The sequence below is a fragment of the Microtus oregoni genome, unplaced genomic scaffold, assembly GCF_018167655.1.
Source record: "Microtus oregoni isolate MIOR12 unplaced genomic scaffold, Mior012 000018F_ref0000195, whole genome shotgun sequence".
Classification (NCBI taxonomy): Eukaryota; Metazoa; Chordata; class Mammalia; order Rodentia; family Cricetidae; genus Microtus; species Microtus oregoni.
Window position 1 is genome coordinate 32,517,434 of NW_024543077.1, and position 19,624 is coordinate 32,537,057.

The following is a 19,624-nucleotide window of genomic DNA, read 5'->3' on the forward strand; positions in this document are numbered from 1 at the left end:
TAGCAAAGGTGGAGCAATTCCCAGCTTCCTCTGCCAGGGTTTTCTGTGTCACTGACGGGTGTCACACAGAAGGCAAGGATACAATTCAGCCGGAGCCCCAGTCTCTCTGGGCTGTTGGTACCAGTGCCGAGGCTGTGACGTGAGAGAGTATTCTGTGGCAGGGAGTGAGAACTTTACTCCCAAGATCTCAGGAAGGTGGATTGTAGGCAAAATGGCTGTACCCTTTGCCCTCTGTGTAAAGGAGACTACGGCCCTAGAAGCCTCCGTTTCCCACAATCGCTTCTCACAGTTTCCGGTTCCACCGTGGAAAAAGCGTGGTGACGTTCCAGAGGAAAAAAGTGTGAAGTCATAATCTAAGTCTTCAAACTGGCTCCTCAGTCAAAATTTCTGTTAAATGTTCGTGTTGGTATGCATTTTTAGCGGTTTTAGTTTTGGAGTATTTGGGTGTGACAAGCAGCCAGAAGCAGCAGTTTCTTAAGGACCATGGGTAGTGTGCTATTTTAAATTCTTTTTCCAATGATTAAAAATCTAAGCTTTTCTTGTAAAATCACACAGTGGGTGAAAGCGACATTATTGTTTCCCCATTTTACATTAGATTTAGATAAAGTAACTCACATGCTATAGATGAAATAGATTTAGAAATCAAATCGTTCAGGTCCCTCGTTTAAAGCCTTCTGCCTTGGAGCCTGCCTTGGTTTCTGTCCTGGGTCAATGCCTTATCTAACTGTGTATCAGACTTCTTCTTTTGGGGCCACCAACCAGCTCACAAATCAAGACACAGAGACGTATTATTAGCTCTGAATACTTGGCTGCCTTAGGCTTGTTTCTGACTAGATTTTTTTTTTTAACTTAACCTGTTTCTCTTTATCTACCCTTTGCCTTGAACCTTTTGCTTTTCTTCCCTTCTGTGTATCTTACTTTCACTGTTTCTCATGTCTGTCTGTCTGTCAGCTGCCTGACTTTTTGCCCCAGGCATACCCCCCTTTTTTCTTCTCATTCTCTTTTTTCTCCTTCTCCCTGATGTCTCCTCCTACTTATTCTCTCTGCCCTCCAGCCCCACCTGTCCTTTCTCCTGCCTAGCTATTGGATGTTTACAATATTCTGTCTGCTTGCATGCCTGCAGTCCAGAAGAGGGCACCAGACCTCATTACAGATGGTTGTGAGCCACCATGTGGTTGCTGGGAATTGAACTCAGGACCTTTGGAAGAGCAGGCAGTGCTCTTAACCACTGAGCCATCTCTCTAGCCCTGAGCTGCAGTTTTATAAGGCCGAGTAGCAGTCCTCACAGAGGAATCAGAGGGAGTCTCAGGAGCATTTAGTGTGGACTCAGGTGGAGAGCCGAGATGGGGAGGCAGAAGGGGCGGCTGTGTGCGTATTCACGGGATGCTCGTGTAGGGATTGCATCTACTTACTACTGCAGGCATGTGTGGAGCAGAGAAGACTTTTCGGAGTCAGTTCTCTCTTTCCCCATTTTCTGGGGTCCCAGGAATTGAGCTCAGGCCCCTTAGCTTGTACAGCAAGTGCCTGCTGGCCCATCTGCTACCCCTAGTCAGTTATCTCCAATTCATCACGGTACTAACGAAAATACATGAACTGCACAGTTTGCATACTGAACAGCAGACTCAATGCTGTGAGTCCTAGGCTCCCTAGGGGTTGTGCACGGCTACCAGGGCAAGTGTGTGGGTGGGGCCTAACTGCTTAAGGGAGTCAGTTCTTTCCTTCTACCTGTGAACTTTGAGAATCAAGCTAGGGACTGGGCGGTGGTGGCACACACCTTTGTCCCAGCACTCAGGAGGCAGAGGCAGGTGGATCTCTGTGAGTTCGAGGCCAGCCTGGTCTACAGAGCTAGTTCCAAGACAGGCTCTGAAGCTACAGGGAAACCCTGCCTTGAAAAAAGCATAACAACAACAACAATAACAAAAGCTTCAAACTCAGGTCCCTCAGTCTCGGTGGCATAAGCCCTTGCCCGCTGAGCCATCTTGTTGCCCCTAGGCGCCTTTCCTAAGACATTTCTCTTTTTCAGAAACAATAATACATTGTGCTGAACGTGAAGGGAACCGGAGTGGGAGGCTCTGCTGGCCTTTGTTAGCTAGTGCGCCTCAGAACTGTGGGGACAGAACTTAGAGAGGGGTTCAAGAGCTTGCTGGGCAAGTATGAGGACTTGAATTCAGATCCCCAGAGCCTGTACAAAGCTAGAGATGACAGCACATCTCTGTAATCTTCTACCGATGACAGGCAGAGGAAGAGCCCCTGGAAGCCACCCAGCCTGGTGTAAAGATTGGGGGGTACCCAGCATGGAGTATGCAGTGGGGTTGGGGGCACCCAACCTGGCATATGCACACACCCCAATATTTATTCATACAGAAATGCATGTACAATTACACACACGCACACACACACACACACACACACACACATTCCACTGTCACCATGGAGCACAAGAGTGAGTTATGGTTCTTTAATTCTTCCACGGTTGGTACCACGACTAGCATGATCCTTGGTGCGTAACAGAGAAAGCAACTCATCTCATTCCCTGTGGTGACTTAGTGCATACGATCATATTCCTCATTTTTTAAAGGGTCTCCACTTTAAAAAAAAATCCATTTTCAGAGTGAGTCGGGGGGAAATGTTGTTTTCACTAGAATAATTCTTTTAGAGCCCTACGTAGGGAAGGAGTTTATGACTTTGGCCATTGACTCACTGGGTGGGGCACAGGGAGGTGGTTTTACCAGTTTTTCTTTAAGCTCCAGATTGCAGAACTGCTACTTGAAAGTAGTCTTCTCCTTTAGAAGGGAGAAGAGCTAGAGAGCTTGTATTGAACACAATATTGTCAGGGAAAATGTTATGCTGGTCCCCACTTGTTCAAAAGACACACGCGTGCGTATCTTTCAAAATGTCTTTGTAAATTTAGGTAACCCCCAACACACAAGAGCACTCTCCAGAAGGGATACCATCCCCACACGATCTTCAGAATTCTCCCAGCCTGTGATAAGGTTGGCCTCCCCGAGAGCACGCTAAGATTTAGCCTTGTCTGATTTTCTCTGAGTTATGATCACAGAAGTGTGTGTGATCTGATCAGAGGGCCAGACTGAGGCAGGCAGAGCCCTGCTCCCTGCAGCTGGGGACCCTGCACATCTCTGGCCTCTCTGGCCTCTCTGGCAGAGCATTCTGTCCAGCAAAAGACAGGCCAGAAGCACCTTCCTGTTCTGAATCCTGCCACTCCACTGGTGACCGTTCCCTCTAGTTCTGGAAACACTAGTCCATTGAAAGGTAGCTCTAAGGGACAGAAACTATATCACTTGCAAAATCTGTCTAGGCAGCTCAGCAGAATCTGACTGTGAAAGAAGACTTGGTAATGACAATGATGTTTCTAAAATCGAGAGGGGGGACGGGGATGCATTCCACTTGTAAAGAAGCCAGTGAGCCACAGAGCAGGAATTCCACAGTGACCAAAGACGAAAACTCTGCAGCAGCTGGAGCACTAACAGTGCTGGGGCTGCGTGGCCTGGACTAGGGATTGGAGGAGCACAGGGCCCTTGATTCCTGGTGCGAGTGTGTTCCTGGCTCCTCAGCATCTGTGGCTTGTCCCTAAGGTGGAGCGTCAGTGGTAAACAATAGAGCATCACGGAAGACTGCACTGATTCTAGTCTTAAAGGAACCAGGTCAAGGGTATAGGAAGCTAGGAATTTGGGGGGATAGGGATATGGTGACTCCCAGGACCTTGCTGGCTTATGGGGGCCACTAAGGAAGATCATGAATACACCTTTACTCCATTGGCCAGAGACCCATGCTTAACACAGTCCTGTTTCCGAAGAAACCAAACAGACCCCTCACTCTGTGTGTGTGTGTGTGTGTGTGTGTGTGTGTAAGAGAGAGAGAGAGAGAGAGAGAGAGAGAGAGAGAGAGAGAGAGTAATAGGCACACAAAATTAACAGGATATTTTCACTTATAAAGTATCCAAATATCAGTGCAAATGGGTGGGTCTGAGATGGAATTATTAGTAGGTTAATAAAAGGAGAATCGAATGGAGCCAATCAGAGCTTTTCTAATTAGAACCCACAAAGTTAGTGACTTCGGAGCTTTAGTTTTGTTTTTACCTGAGTAGTTGGACGAGACTGGCTCAGAACAAGGCCGTCCCCAGCAGGCCTTCTTTGTTAGTTGTGCAAACAGGAGAGCTTTGAACTGAAAGTGAGAACAGCTCTTGGCTGTTCCGTGTCTCGCCAAGCTCAGTTAGCTCACAGAAAACACAAGAGCCGCGCTCTGTAAGGCCGTCTGCACCATAGGCCTCAAAAAGGAAAGGAAAGAAAAGACCAAGCCAATTGTTTACATTCTCCTTAGTGCTGTTTCTCTCTCTCTCTCTCTCTCTCTCTCTCTCTCTCTCTCCCTCTCCCTCTCCCCCTCTCTCCCTCTCTCTCTTTCTGTGTGTGTGTGTGTGTGTGTGTGTGTGTGTGTGTGAGAACGTGCACGCACGTTGCACACGTGCCCATGCGTGTAGAGGTCAGAGGACACCCTCTGCTGCTGGTCCCTGGTTGCTGTCCAGTTTTCTTGAGACAGACTCCCCAAGTTGGCTAGGCTTGCTGACACACAGACTCTGCCTGCCTCTGCCTCCTTAGCACTAGGATAACACGTGGGAAGGTGTGTTATCGTTCCTGATGTTTTGTTTTGAACTCAGGAATTGGACTCGGGCCATGCTTCTGAGGCGAGCGTTTAACCAATCGAGCTTTCAACCCAGCTCCCTGCATGTCATTTCCCCAGGCCTTGTGAATATCAGCGTTCCTTTCTGCAGTGACTTTCGCCCAGCACAGCTGTACCTATAGCTGTTATTATTTCTGTGGGGGTTGATTTCTGTTTCTCAAATTCCTATCCAGTTCTGCCTTCAAACAAATCAGTACGCACACACATAGGAAAAGCTTCTTAAGAGTTCTTTCGAGTTGAGAATGCTATTGGCAAGCTGTAAGGAGTCTCAAAAGTGGAAGAATTTGTGATTGGGAACTGAGAGGGAGTAATCAGGTTTTGCATCCTTTGAAAGAGCATCTTTGCAAGGAAATATATCTGCGTATCCATCCCAGCCAATGGGCTAATTTATTAGCAAGAGGGCACTCAGAACCGAGCTATTCGTAGCTCAGAACAAAAGGCCTCTGTTTCAGGAATGAAAATGAGCCCCGTAGTGTTTCGGTTAGCTCTGCTTTCTCTTCCACCTTCGGCAGCTGGGTTGACTGAGGCACTCAGAGGAACTGACCTGTCTCGCTCGCTTCCGCAGTGCTGGGACTGGAGCTCTACAACCTGTGCGTTGCACACCCTGTGCACGGCATACCCTGTGTGCTGCACAGCAGGGCGGCAGCAAGGTGTGCACTGACAAGAAGGAAGACTGTCTCTTTGTGCTTGCGATCTGTGGGAACAGAACTGTTCCCCCATGCTTGCTGTGTAGACAGTCATGGCGGAGACTCATCCAGCAGTCTGTGGTCATCTTAAGTGACATTCCCAGTGACCAAAAAATTGCATTTTAAGGTAAAGGAACAACTACACATATGCAAAAGAAACGTGTGGTCATGCACATAGGTTTACTATCCTTGTCTTCCAGTGAAAACAGAGCAGCGACATTGGTACAGGATAGCCAGAAGGAATTGCGTGCAAGAGTTAAATAGGCTAAATACGTCAGCATTGAAGGTTCTCAAAACACAAAATTGGGCAAATGTCTGAATGATATATGCTTTAGTACATTTATGAAGGTTTTAACATAAATATTAAAAGTGAAACATCTTTGTGGGTATACCAATATAGTTAGAAAAATAATGAGTTAAGAGAGACAAAATGCCTTCTAAATTCTTAGGAGATTTGGATTTGTTTTGACAAGACGAAGAAAAAGGAGCAGAGAAAACCCATGCTGTATGACAGTGTCCTCTTTAAAGAAAGAGGGAAACAGGTCCTGGTTTTCCATTTCTTGGTGCTCAGTGGTCTCTGTATCTTCTTTTTGTTTGTATTTCCTGTTTATTTTGAATTGCTTGTCTCCTCATAGTGGATTGATATAACCCTCCTACTACTGAAGACCCAAATACATGTATGTGTCTAAGTCATTACAGCTGTGTTTTAATGAGACAAGGTCATTCATATGACATTCATATCAGGTAACCACTAAGAAGTTTTTATGCTTACTGTGCTCATTGCTTTGTGTTTCCCTGAGATTGCATAAGCATACATGATTAAAAATGTGCTTTTCAGGATTATCATAGCCTCTGGATCTATTTCCTTTTTATTTAACAATGAGATCTAGTCTTATTTATTTTACCTAATAATTTATGCTCTGCTGTGTCCCACAACCCTGATTCGAGCAGTCGTTATAGGAGTTATATATATAAAAGGGGGCTGGGCCCGTAGTGCGGCTGTTTAGAATGGGTGAGGACCTGGATCGGTCTCTAGCACAGGGGCGAGTTAGAGGACGTGGGGGTCAATTTCACCATGAGGATGTGAAAAAGCCGCGTGACGTCTGTGTGCCATCCATTATGGCTTCGCTGATCACTGGACAGTGTCCGAACAGCTGCTGGATTATCTTGATTGACTCAGTGTCGATCTGCTGCCTTCTTAGTAGACAAACTAAAAGCCTGCGCCATTTAGCTAATGAAATTCCCACCTATCTATGGAAATATTTAGTGGGTTGCAATTATTTAATTCAGAAGAGAAGAAATTTTCCTAGAAGCTTATTTTTAATATCTCTCTGCGAAGCCTTTCTAACTTAAATAAAAGATCCCACTTTTATTTCTGGGATCTTAAGAGCTATGCTTAGGTTTTGCTCTGCTGGAAGCATGCTCGGAAGGATCTACAGAAGGTAACAGTGACTAGATCCTTGCTTTCCTCTGGCATTCTCAGTGGAAGATGAGTATTTGATTAAACTCCCCTGGTTTCATGGCTCTGGACCGTGCTACCGTGTGTGCGTGCGTGTGTGTGTGTGTGTGTGTGTGTGTGTGTGTGTGGTTGCGTGTGGAGGTTGGGATGCTCTGTGAAAGTGTGTTGGTTCACAGCCCTGGGTTGCCACCCTGACCAGGCGTTCCCTTTCCTTTAGGAGACTGGGAAAGAGTAAAACAGATCAGCTTCAGCTTGGCTCCAGCTGGTCCTAGATGGTCGGGGAGTACGGCAGCCTTCCCGTTTGCTTTTTCTTTCCTTGGTTTTCTGAAGTTTCCCGTTCGCTGTGGGTGGAACGGGGGCAACAGCTGCCCCTAACTTTGTGGCATTTCCCAGAGCCGGCGAGATAACGCATAACATTTGCTATGGCTCAGGTGGGAACACGAAATGGTATCATGACTGTTCCACGTTCACTTCTTGAGCAAATATTGTTAATCAATACCCAGTCCCCGGCAGGCACTTTCTTAGGTGTGGGCATATGAACGCTGTAATAAGACACACAAACAGGCTTCACGGGACTAATGTTCTGTTGCGGTGGGCCATAAAGAGCAAACATATTATTTTAATCTGTTGATGTGTGATATAAAGCAAAATAAACCAGGGTGAAGTGAAGGCAGGCAGGTGGTTTTAGTGTGGGTAGGCGGTGCGGGAGAGGGGAACTTTCTCCGACGAAAGGGCAGTGGAACTTGGTTTTGCACGTGAAGATTTGGGGGCCAGAAGGAAATCCAGAAGTGTGGACGGCTTGAGAGTGGTGAGGAACAGGAAGCCAGCAAAGTGGGCGGGCAGGAGGCCGGCAAGGTCTGAGTATCTCAGTAACAATGACAGCGCTCTTCAGAAGGGAGTTGAGTTCGAGCAGGGAATGACATTAACTGACTTTTCTTCCTTTTAAAAACTGTTTATGTGGGGAAGTGTTTATGGGCCCCTGTTGGTGTATATGCCTGTGTGTCTGGGCATGTACGTGTGTGTGCATTGTGAGGCCAGGGTTGACATCTGCTGCCAGCCCTGTGTGCTAGGGTGACAGATGCACAAGACCACCCTTGGCTTTTTCAGGGGTGCTGGGGACTTGAACTCATGCTTATGCGGCGGGTACTTCATTTACCGAGCTATCTCTCTCCAGCCCCTTTTCTTGAGTTTTACAAAACAGTTGCTTGGTTGGTAGTTTTAAGTATTTACATTGTCATAGTTCTAGAAAGGCCTATTTTACTACATTCTTTGGATTTCAGAGAAATCACGAATTGCCGGTTCTTTTTTTAGTGAACTACAAGTTGATACTTGGTGCGCTCTTAATTCAGTTGAAACTTTTTGTTTTGCTTTCAGTGGCATCGAGATTTCTGAATCGCCCTGTAATCCAGAGCGTACGAGAAATATAAAAATATAGTGATGATCTCTCATTGTGATCAAATATAGCTATAGGGCAGGGCTAGGGGTGCCTGTACCACGATCTGTGTGCTTTTTACATACAAAGTGCTTAACCAGCCCGCTCTTACGTAATCCCAATAATCTCTTCAGTTAGGTGTTGCTGTGTCTATTAGAAGATGAGAATTATAATGGTTAATGCCCATGGTGACGCAGCTTGGAACCAATAGATATACAATATGTGTGTGTCCAGCCTTTGATATTGTGATCTCACCTTCTCATCTATGACAAGGAGCTTCACATTAAAATATTAAAAAGAAAAATTGTGAAGAAACCTCTTAACCCTCTCCGTTAGCCTATGGTTTTATGACTTTGTGTTGGGGCATCCTAGGGACCCTGGGTGTGTGTGGCTGTTGGTTGTACGTGCCTGAAAACCTTCAGACTTCGAAGCCCCGTTCTCGGCTCTCTGTTTTAAGTTCCTCTATGGAGTCCATTCTTACCGCTGTTTTCTTTTCTTCTTGGACTGAGCAATGTCTGGAACAGCTTCAGGTCTCAGGCACCTTCCTGATGGAGAGCTGTGCTGCCCTGGGCTAGAATTGTGTCCTCCCCTGAACTCACCTGTTGACACCTGAGCTGCCAACGGGATGAAGACGCTGCCAGGTTCCTAGGCTTAGATGAAATCACGAGAACATAGGATTAGGGCTTATCAGATGCGGTGTGAGGGAGCGTGTGCTCATTTTCACACTTGTTGGTGCCTCCCTCCCTCCCTTCCTCCCTTCGTTCACTCTCTCTCCACCTTCCTCCCCTCTTCATCCTCTTACATTCAGCCCGTTTCCTCCTTCCCTTCTGCTCCCTGTCTCTTCCTCCTGGTCCCTTCTTTCTCTGTAATGGAAGGAGACTCTGAGACTCTAAAGAAGTGGGCAGCCACTTGCCAGCTAGGTAAGAACTGTCACCAGACACAGCCATGGGTCCTCAGGCCCCAGAAGTGAGAAAAGCCACCCAGCTACCTTCTTCTGGCAGCCTGGGAAACTTATCTAGGCCCCTAAATAGAGTCAGGAAGGAAAGCCTGGCCTGGGTGGGGCGAGCTGGGTTTTCAAACACACTCCCAGCTAGGGGACACAGTAAAGGAACTCACGGCTCAGCGTAGTGAGATAGCCATGGCAAACTTTTATTCTTATGCCTGTGTATGCATTCTTGGTAACACGCACATTGGTTCGACATACCTTCTGTGCAAGCCAAAAAAAATCAAGCCAGATTTGTCCCAAATCTCCTTTTTTGGGGGGTGGGGGTAAGACCTCATTGTGGTTATTCAAATCGTTGATAACTACTGTGACTCTCTTCTAAGTTATTGCTGCTAATTGTATTATTCTTGAGTTGTGTGAGATTTTGTTAGAGATCCATTCCAAATGTAGGTAAAAGGTTATAACATATTATTAAGATGAGATTTTTAAGGGGGAGGTGTGTGCATGCACGTGTGTGTGTGTGTGTGTGGTGTATGTGTCTGTTTGTGTGTGAGAGAGAGAGAAGAAGAAGAGAGAGTAGCTTCCCTTAGGTAATGCAAGAGTTACAAATTGTCTTTATTATGGAGATTCAAAAGGAAATGAAGGTTCGAAGGGAAAGCACAAACCCACAGAACACAAGACAAGGTGGCAGCTGCCACGTGTGAACAACCAACAAGCTCACTTTTGCTCTGACCTCCCAAGAGAGCGAGAGAGACCACGCCTCTATCTTACAAGAGATCAAGTCGCAGCAGACTGAAGTCACGCCCCAAGGCAGGTACCCCCCAAACTACTGGCGAAATGAATTCCCACAGCCTTCCCTAAAGGGTTGATGAGGTGGGGATTAGACCTAGGAGCAGGCTGAGTACTCTGCCTGGCTCTCTGTGACCTGTCCCTACCTCCCGTCTTCTCCCACCATGTTGGCTGCAGTGCACGGAGCCGCTCCCTGGTTTCTAACACAGCTGCACAGTGAACTTCTGGGCATTGTCTCTCAAAGCCAGCTGTCTGGACGCAGCCTTCACTTGGCCCCGAGGTAGCAGGGAACCTTCCCTCACCTACCACACCCATTTTGACTCAGTTGGGTGCCTGGGGTGGTCTCTGCATCTTCCTCCGTGGAGATGGCCTCTGGACGCGATTGCTCACGTAGCATCATTTGCTGTGGCATAAGCTTGCATTTGGGATCCAGAATCTTGGACCACTGCCGGGTGGCATTTGCTTTTCTGCTTTCCTCCTACCTGGTCTTCTCAATGATCTGTGAAAGTTGAAAATGTCAACGGTTCTCCAAAGCCAACACAAACATCCACCCGGCTCCCTTAAGCTAAACACACAGCCGTGTCCTGTGCAAACACATTAACATGCCAGTCTAAGGTCCGGGGACCCACTTTGCAGTAGAGAAACAGCACCTGGCTGTTAAATCCAGCTGTGACTTTGTGGCAGGACCCCTCTCAACCCTCTCTTGGCTCATCTGTCAAATGGGCTGCTGGAGTAAAGACTGGTCTTCTCTTAGTTCACACTGGGTCTAACTTTACGCTTTGGTTTGGGGAGATCACAGCAGACCTCCCCTCCATGGCTGCCTTTGTCTTTTCTTTACCACGTGCTCAGATGTAAGCTTTCGCTGGTAAATGAGAGCCGTGGTCAGTCTAGCCAGCGATGGGGATCTGGGTGTGTGGCTTAGGGTAGCTGGAACCTATTGAGTTTCTCCAGAGCTAGCTAACTTCAGTGGAACTTGGTACCCAAAGTCTTACGCATGTCTCCACGTACGGGCTCAGGCAGAATGGTCAACGGATGTTCCTGCTGAAGGTTTGGCAGGTGACTTCTGCTGGCTTAACATTCTTTCTTTGCTCCGTTCCACATGTGTCTGTGGTGAGGGGAACACATGTGGAGCACACATATTGGAGGTCAGGGGACAGCTTAATAGACTCAGTTCTCATCCCTCCACCATGAAGGTTCTGGGATCGAGCATCACTAGTCAGGCTTGGTGGCAGGTACCTGCACCAACTGGGTCGTTCCTCAGGCACTACACTTGCTCTTTTTTTTTAATTAAAAATTTCCACCCTCCCCATTTTCCTCCCCCTCCCACCCCTCCCCTCCCCCTCCCTCTCCAGTCCAAAGAGCAGTCAGGGTTCCCTGCCCTGTGGAAAGTCCAAGGTCCTCCCAACTCCATCCAGGTCTAGGAAGGTGAGCATCCAAACAGACTAGGCTCCCTCAAAGCCAGTACATGCAGTAGAATCAAAACCCAGTGCCATTGTCCTTGGCTTCTCAGTCAACCCTCATTGTCAGCCACGTTCAGAGAGTCTGGTTTGACCACATGCTCCATCAGTCCCAGTCCAGCTGGCCTTGGTGAGCTCCCAATAGATCAGCCCTACTGTCTCAGTGGGTGGGTGCACCCTTCGTGGTCCTGACTTCCTTGCTTATGTTCTCCCTTCTTCTGCTCCTCATTTGGACCTTGGGACCTCAGTCCAGTGCTCCAATGTGGGTCTCTGTCTCTATCTCCATCCATCGCCAGATAAAGGTTCTATGGTGATATGCAAGATATTCATCAGTATGGCTATAGCATAGGGCCAGTTCAGGCGCCCTCTCCTCAGCTGCCCAAGGAACAAGCTGGGGACATCTCCTTGGACACCTGGGAACCCCTCTAGAGTCAAGTCTCTTGCCAACCCTAAAATGGCTCCCTTAATTAAGATATATACTTCCCTGCTCCCATATCCACCCTTCCTTCATCCCAACTGTCCCATTCCCCCAAGCTCTCCCCATCCTCCCCTTCTCACTTCTCTCTCCCCAACTCCTACACTTGCTCCTTACAGGCCTGTATGACCCACTGAAGGGCCTCTTCAAGTATGCCCATGCCATGAATGCACCCACGTGCCCGGCCATACCCCACACTAGCCAAGAGCGTTAATTAGAACTACTGATAGAAGCCTTTCATTTTGTATCAATTGGTGGAAAAATAAACACCAGTCCCCCAGATAAAGTAAATGAGCAAACACATCTGGATTGGGTCGTACAAAGTGCTAACAGTCCTCCTCCACAGACCCGGCCTCCGCCTTGCTGCAGAGTCCGGGATACCAGCACTGGGCCTTTGTCTGTGGCTAGTCTGCAGTGACGGACTCTTGAGGAAGACAGGCATCCCCCTCCCATGGAATTTTTCTGCATGGTTTGAGAGGAAATGTATAGCCTCAGGACCCTCAAGGCCAGCTTCTCATCACAAAGGATATTTATTGGCCCCAGAGGGACAGAGGGCAGGGAATAAGAGACAAAGATGAGATAGAGGGAAAGAGAGACAGAGAAGGGAATGAGGAAAAGGGGACAGAGGTAGTTGTCCTGGAGGGACAAAAGGCTGCCTCTGGATAGAGGGGACAGATGTGGCACATAGGAAAACGGCAGTTTGTAAATGTTCAAACAGAAATCCTGTGTCAGGATGAACTGTTTAATTTTAATTGAGCAGGTCAATTAGGGTGGCCTTTGACTATTGAATTCCCATACTTTGATAGCTGGCCCTTGGTAGTCAGCCTCAGGAGGAGGAAGTGGATGAAAATGGAATGAACCTCGGTGGCTAGCTTTCGGAATGTAAGCTAATGGTTTTCAGCAAGGCAGAGGGAATGGGGGAAGAGCAAGGCCTGCCAAAGCCATGTTGGCCACACTCAAGCTGGCCGGAGTCCCTTGATGTTTCAGTTGCCAATGTCCGGCATAGGAGGAGGCATTTCTTTTCTGGGCTATGAAAATTCCTACACGGAGACGCTAACCTGTAGGACCTCAGGAACTGTATATGGAGTGAGCGGTTTTATAGTGGGTGGTGAGCTAACATGAGGCCATTCCAGTGGGTTCTAATCCATCGCTACTGATGTCCTTACAAGACATGATCAGGTCTCAGACAAGCACAAAAAGAAGACATGCTTCACAGTGACACAGGACAAGACAGCCACCAACAAGTCAAGGTGGAAGGTGTTTGAAGAAACCAACACTGCTGACCCTCTCTTCTTAAACTCCAAGCCCTAAGAATTCTAAGATAATAACCGTCTATTGTGTAATCTATTCAAGTGCTCTGAGGTGTGAACCAGGAGCAGTCCTGGAGCAGTCCTGCAGGTCTGGCTCCATTTCACCAGGGTCGCCAGTCACTAATAGATCATTACCTAGCCTCGGCTTAGCTGTCTGTCGTGAGGGAGAGCTTGCTGGCTCGCAAGGCCGCTAAGACTTTGTGTCACATGGTACTCTCAAGTGGAGGGGCAGAAAGCCTTACTCGGGAGAGACTTACACGAGGTAAGGGAGGTATCTTATAACTGAAAAGCCCAGCCAGGGGCCTCAGATGTGTGTGTGTTTTTGTTTTTTTTTTTCGAGACAGGGTTTCTCTGTGGCTTTGGAGCCTATCCTGGAACTAGCCTGTAGACCAGGCTGGTCTCGAACTCACAGAGATCCGCCTGCCTCTGCCTCCTGAGTGCTGGGATTAAAGGCGTGCGCCACCATCGCCCGGCTCAGGTGTGGTTTTAAGCAGCTCTCAAATGATGGTATCAGAACCCGTCTTCCTGTTCTTTGGGCATGAACTGACCTAAACAGATGCTGGGTGTCCCAGGCAGCTCCAGGGTCAAGTCCAGCTGGAAGCCAAGGAAGACCTCTTGACAATACTATACTGACTGCACGCTCATCTGCCTTACACCTCTCTTCCAGAGAAGGGAACCCACCTGCCTGAGTGTCCTCTTTGCTCTGCTTCTCCAATTCGCTCAGCTAATTCTTCCAGGCCATTTTTTCTGGGGCTCTCCCTTCCCTTCATTTTCTGGCTCTTTTTTTTTTCTGTTGTTGACTATTCGTTTTGTAAGTGGTCTCTTCAAATGTGCCTTTAATAGCTCCCATTCTGGTCAAATCTGGCCAAAGCCCTCAAGTAGGAGGAACGACATTGAGATCACTTTGGATTTGTTCACGATTTTTCTTCAGCTTGAATTATAATGAACTTGTTTTAATTTCTTTAAATGTCGCCTGACGTCAACTAAATGTTTGATGCCTTTTCCAAATTAAGGAATTGATGTCCAATACCAGTTATGCTCTGGAGATTATGGCTTATACCATGTGGCATAATTATAATTATAGATTATACCATGTGGGTACCCCAACCCTATCAGGAAAAACTTATGAGATGTGTGTGTGTGTGTGTGTGTGTGTGTGTGTGTGTGTATTCACGTGGATTTTGCCTTATTGGAAAATATAACAAGAAAACAGAAGTGATGGATTCCATCAATGACAGTCCTATTCAATTTTTCACACTCTTTATTTTCTTCTTGGAGAGATATAGACAATAAATAGTTGCAAATGCGGCCAGGGACTGGCACTGCAGTGATCTCGCAGCTGTGGCTGGTATTGTCGCATTGCTTCTTACTCATCTAAGAGGAGGATCCGACCATCCCACAGCATGGCTTCATGTGGTCCAGCAGAGACCTGACTTACTGCTGCCTAACACACATAACTAAAATGACCATCGCTCTGCCCTCCCTCTCCCTTCCGATGCAGTGTGGTTCTTATGCCCTGTCCTCCATGGATGGGCCAGTAGCCCAGGATACCTGCTTGGTGGCCTCCAGACATCCTGGGTTATCCCTGAAGTTGTGCAGTGGGCACGCCGTGGGCTTGTTGAGCTCTATAGCTTACATGCTGACCATCCTGTCTTCTAGGGAGACAGGCCAGTGTTGAGCAAAGCCTCATTATCTGCTCTGGCACATATGTTTGCTTTTATTGCACCGTGCTTCAGAATGTCCCCCAAAGCCACTTCTTGCCTCTCTGCGTATGCACTGTACAGTCTATTGTTCACAGAAATGACAATGTTTATCTTCAAGCGTAGTCATGAACATTGTCAAAAACATCACCAAATATGGACATCTTTTTCACCCTTCCTCTTTCTAAGAAGTTCGCAAACTCTTCACTTATTCCTATACCATAACCAGCTATCTAAAAATAGGTACACACTTACAAACACAATGTGTGCACTATGAATTTTTCTGTCACATTGGACATTGGATTCCTAGTATGAAGCTCAAAATGTGTTTATTAAATATTTATTAATTAGTGTTTGAATTCCCACTAGTTTATAAATGTTTTACTGAATACCCATTAGATCAGGCAGTAAGGATCAAAAAGAGTGATCATAATGTCAGAGGCTTTGTCTTCCATGGACATTATGGTTGGCCTATAATGGATGGTTACCACTAAGCTAAGTGTTGTGCAGAGAGTCACGTGGTGCTGTGACCATGTGCAAAAGGGAATGGCGCTAGCATGAGACAGCTGAGTGACAACATCAGGACCTAGGCACTGTGAGATGGTAGACCAGTTGTCCCTTTGATATGCATATGGGCTGGAGGACATAGCATTGTGCCAGAACCTGGAGGCTACAGCATAACATACCCTTCGATCTGGGCTGCATGACATAGGCCAAGAGTTTTGGACTGTGTCCTGGATAGATTAAACTTTCACGGCTCCAAAACATGGATGAAGATAGGCAGTATGGGTGTTAAGAAGGTGGCTTATCAATTGGTTTATGATACGCTTATGGGAGATATTGCTGGGGACGGCTTAATGAGCGTGTCTGTGGTTCTCCCCGCCTCCCGCCCCTACTCGGCATCAGAACCAGCCTTGGAGGTTTCGAAAGCACCACACCTGGGTTGTAGCCAGGGTGCTCTTTCTTGAGAAGGATCTTGACATCTGTGTTTCGGCATTATCAGAGCAAATTTGATATAGCCAAGGTTAGCAATTGCTAAGCTAGGTCAGTGGCCAGGCCTGTGGCCTGAGGGCCAAATTGAACCTACGTCCCATCTTCTTGTATATCCCGTGAACTAAGGATAATTTCTATGTTTCTGAAAATGGCTGAAACATGAACAGGAAGAATAACATTCCGTGAAATTGAATTCTAGTCTCGCTGAAACGCCCGTGTGTCTTCTGGGGCCCGCTACCACGCCACCACAGTGGAGATGAATGGCAGTGGACTGTGGCTCAGAAAGCCTAGACTATCTACTTCATGGTCCTAGACTCACTTAGGTCAGTGGAGGCCATGCTTGGGGGCCGCTTTCCGACTTCAACGTGAAGTCAAAGGGCCTTGTGTGATGTGCTTTGTGCTTCTGCAGTGCAGTTTGCAGCTAATTTTTTGTGTCTTTTTTTGTAACCAGAGAGAAGCTGGTAGATTGGTAACAAGTTCAGTAAAAATAATTTTTTAGCAAGCACGTTTGAAATATGTGCTTTTATTCACCAAGTCCCATAAGTATGAAGACCATACTGTCCATAGAACTGGATGACTCAAGCCTCTATGTCAAGAGACCTTCCTTGAGGACCCTCTAAGTTCCTCCCGGTAGTGTGTCCCTTCCCCTCCTATCTTTTTACCTTTGCACCTTTTCTTTGTCTTTTCTCCGTCCTTTTGGTTCAGATTTAGGATCACTTCCAGCCAGGGACTCAAGAGCAAAGTTAAAGAACAGAGAACCATGTTTAGAAAAACGTAAACACACAGCTGAGGAGGATGAGGACAGCCGTTCCGGTTGTCGCGTGGGTTTTCTTCCGCCTTTTGGTGTTCCTCCACTTCGATTAAGAAAACGTGAAAAGTGGGGCTGGAGAGATGCTCAGGGGTTAAGATCGCTTCCTGGCTAGAGGACTCGAGTTTGATTCCTAGCAATCATGTTGAACAGCTTACAGTAGCCTGTAGCTCCAGGTCCAGGACCCTCTTCTGGCTTCTGGATACGCCCCCTCACTCCTTACTCCTTCCCTCTCTCCGCCCCCCCTCCCAAAATAAATAAATAAACAAAGGAAAGAAATTAAAAGCCTTGAAGGTAGGGAAATGATCAGAAATGAGAGGAGGAAGGAGAGGAAGTGCTTCTTGTCACCTGTATGTGCTGAGAAGCAGTCACCATCCGGACCCAAGCTTGTCTCTCCTGGTCTATACTCATTTTGATTTATACTTACATCTTTGGTGGCAGTGATATTAAGGTTGCTGTATACTTCCCTGTTTTGTGAGAGTATGACATCGCATGTAATCTCTAACATGATGAGCCCGAATCAGTTGAACTACTGGGAAAGCATCGGATTTTTTGTTCATCATTCGCGGTTGGCCCCCGGTGATGTGAATCTCATGAACCTCTCCAGGGACCTGCGTCTGTAAATGAGGCTGAGGTCTTACACTTCCCCCATCCACCTCAACCTCCCCACCCAGCATTGTGAAGCGGCTGCAGTGCCAGGTGTATTTATGCGACAGTCACCTGGAGAGAAGCCAGCACCGGCATTGCAGCTGGCTGAGCGCCAGACTCTGAAACAGCATCCGTGCTCCCGCTAACGAAGCTTCAGGAAGGCCAGCGCTGGCTTTTTCCTTAAGCATATGGGGACAGCAGCGGGCAGATGTGGTCGGGGCAGTCTCCTTCCTACACTGGTGGTTAAGTTTGCCCATGAGCCTTCCCATGCCTAAGTTTGGGACATGCCCATTTAATCATGAATGGATTGGGGAGTGGAAACATAAGTAATATTCAGGATCATGTTTCCCACCGGGGCCTCAACTTACGTTCCCACGTGTTGTGTTTTCTTCTCTTCCAGGGTTTTGTACATTGGCCTGGCCTGCAACACGGCTCGCTATATTTATATTTCCTATCTGGAAAACGCCTGGACCGTTCTCCCTATGGAAGTTCTGCAAGGTGAGCTGATGGCTGACGTGAGAACTATCTTTGCGGCTCCAGCGGCACCGCCCCGGTCCTGACCTTCTGTACCAGGCTCTATCCCGGAAGGGAGGCTCCACAGCTCCTGGGGCTGGTGCGGGTTCTTCAGCTGCTCTGGCTGCCCTCTTGTGTTGAGCCAAACAAAGCTGGGTTGTTTTTTTTTTTTTTCCACACCCGTGTGTTTAAACAAAGAGAAGGGAACTCTGGAATAAACTGTCTGCTGTGCTGTTAGGCAGAGTCCTCCAGAGGTGGTTTTAAAATAGAAAAGGATGTATCTTTCAAAGGCTCAGGTTCTTCTGAGTTCTTTTCTTTTTAGATTAACTATACATATGAGACAATATGGCTCTAGTATTTTATCCCTTTATTATTATTATTAGTTACTTTTATTGCATCTGGTGACTTGTAGCAGAAGCTTGAGAACCACATTGCTGTTTTCCATGAACCCTCTGAATCTTTACCCAGACACACCAGCCTGAGTTCTCCCTGTGGCCCCAGGACACTGTTTCCTGCCAAGGCATAAATCTGAAAGATTTCCTGGGAGGTTCTCAGCATGTGGACTAAGAATACTTAAAGATGGATCTGCGTTCAAAGCTCCTTGCTGTGTTAGTGTACACGATCCCTTTTAGATTCTAAAACCTCAGCGAACTTATTTAGTGATTGGCATCATGAGTACCGTCATCAGGACAAGGTTTCTGGAGTAGAGTGGCTGGTGACAGCCTCCGCCCCTAAGCACTGGACAAAACGCTGTACCATCAGCTTGGTTAGATGGTACTGGTTCCTCACCCAGAGGATGTGGGTGAACTTAAGCCACAATAATGTCCCGTCCTGATTCAGAGTCATAGTTACTCATCTAAGTAGACTATATAAAACTCATGCCCATTTGCCGTAGCCCCTCATCACAATGAGAAAGTACATCCTCAACCAAAGGGCACATATCATTTATCGTCGCGTAATTACAGAATATAAAAATAGACACACTTTGAAGGTGCTTTTCTCAGATCTGATATGATGTGTGACTAATAGGAGAAAATGTGTTTTCAAATGTATATATACAAAATTGGGTGTGTATTTGACACCAAGTAAGCTATTGTCTGTAGTAATGAGAACCCTGGACGGGGTTTGGCAATGAAGGGTGTGTCTCAGCATGCGTCCCCTGAGAACCAGAAAGCACTAAACATGAGGAGCCAGGGAGTCTCAGTGATAAGGATATCCCACTCCGAGGGCCTGTTCACTTCTTGTCTTGTTTAATAATAGCATCGTTGTCTGTTGCTACATAAGGGGATGAAGCCTCCATAAAAAGATCAGTGTTCCTACTAAACATATATGTTGCTATAAAGAGATAAAAAGATGTATATTGCATATATACTAATGTACTATTTTTCCCTTTAGTTGGAGGTAGAAAAGGACAGTTTGCATAAGGAACTCAAGAGCAAAAAAAAAAAGAGCATTTGTGGATTGGGTTGTTTTGGCTCATACCTGTAATCCTAATAGTTGAGAGGTTGAAGTAAGAGAATTGCTGTGAGTTTGAAGCCAGCTCGGAATACAGTATGAGATCGTGTCTCTAAAAACCGAAACAGACAAAGAACAACAAAGACATTGGTTCGTGAGGTGGTTGAAGGGACAGCAGAAGAGTTCCATCCGGGAGGAAAACAAACGTTCTTTGCTGTGCATTTAGAAATCCTTCTATTGTTCTAAATTCTAAATGATTTT

At 46.9% G+C, this 19,624-nt stretch overlaps 1 protein-coding gene across 5 annotated transcripts in view; it reads left to right on the top strand.

Moving 5' to 3' along the window:
* The window catches only part of LOC121458896 (major facilitator superfamily domain-containing protein 6-like), a 65,142-nt gene that overhangs the window by 29,402 nt on the left and 16,116 nt on the right, over nt 1-19,624 (top strand). For all 5 annotated transcript variants that reach the window (XM_041668266.1, XM_041668265.1, XM_041668263.1 and 2 more), the window contains one exon: nt 17,796-17,893. In XM_041668266.1, coding sequence (XP_041524200.1) covers nt 17,796-17,893 — 98 coding nt within the window. The remainder of the gene's footprint in view (nt 1-17,795; nt 17,894-19,624) is intronic.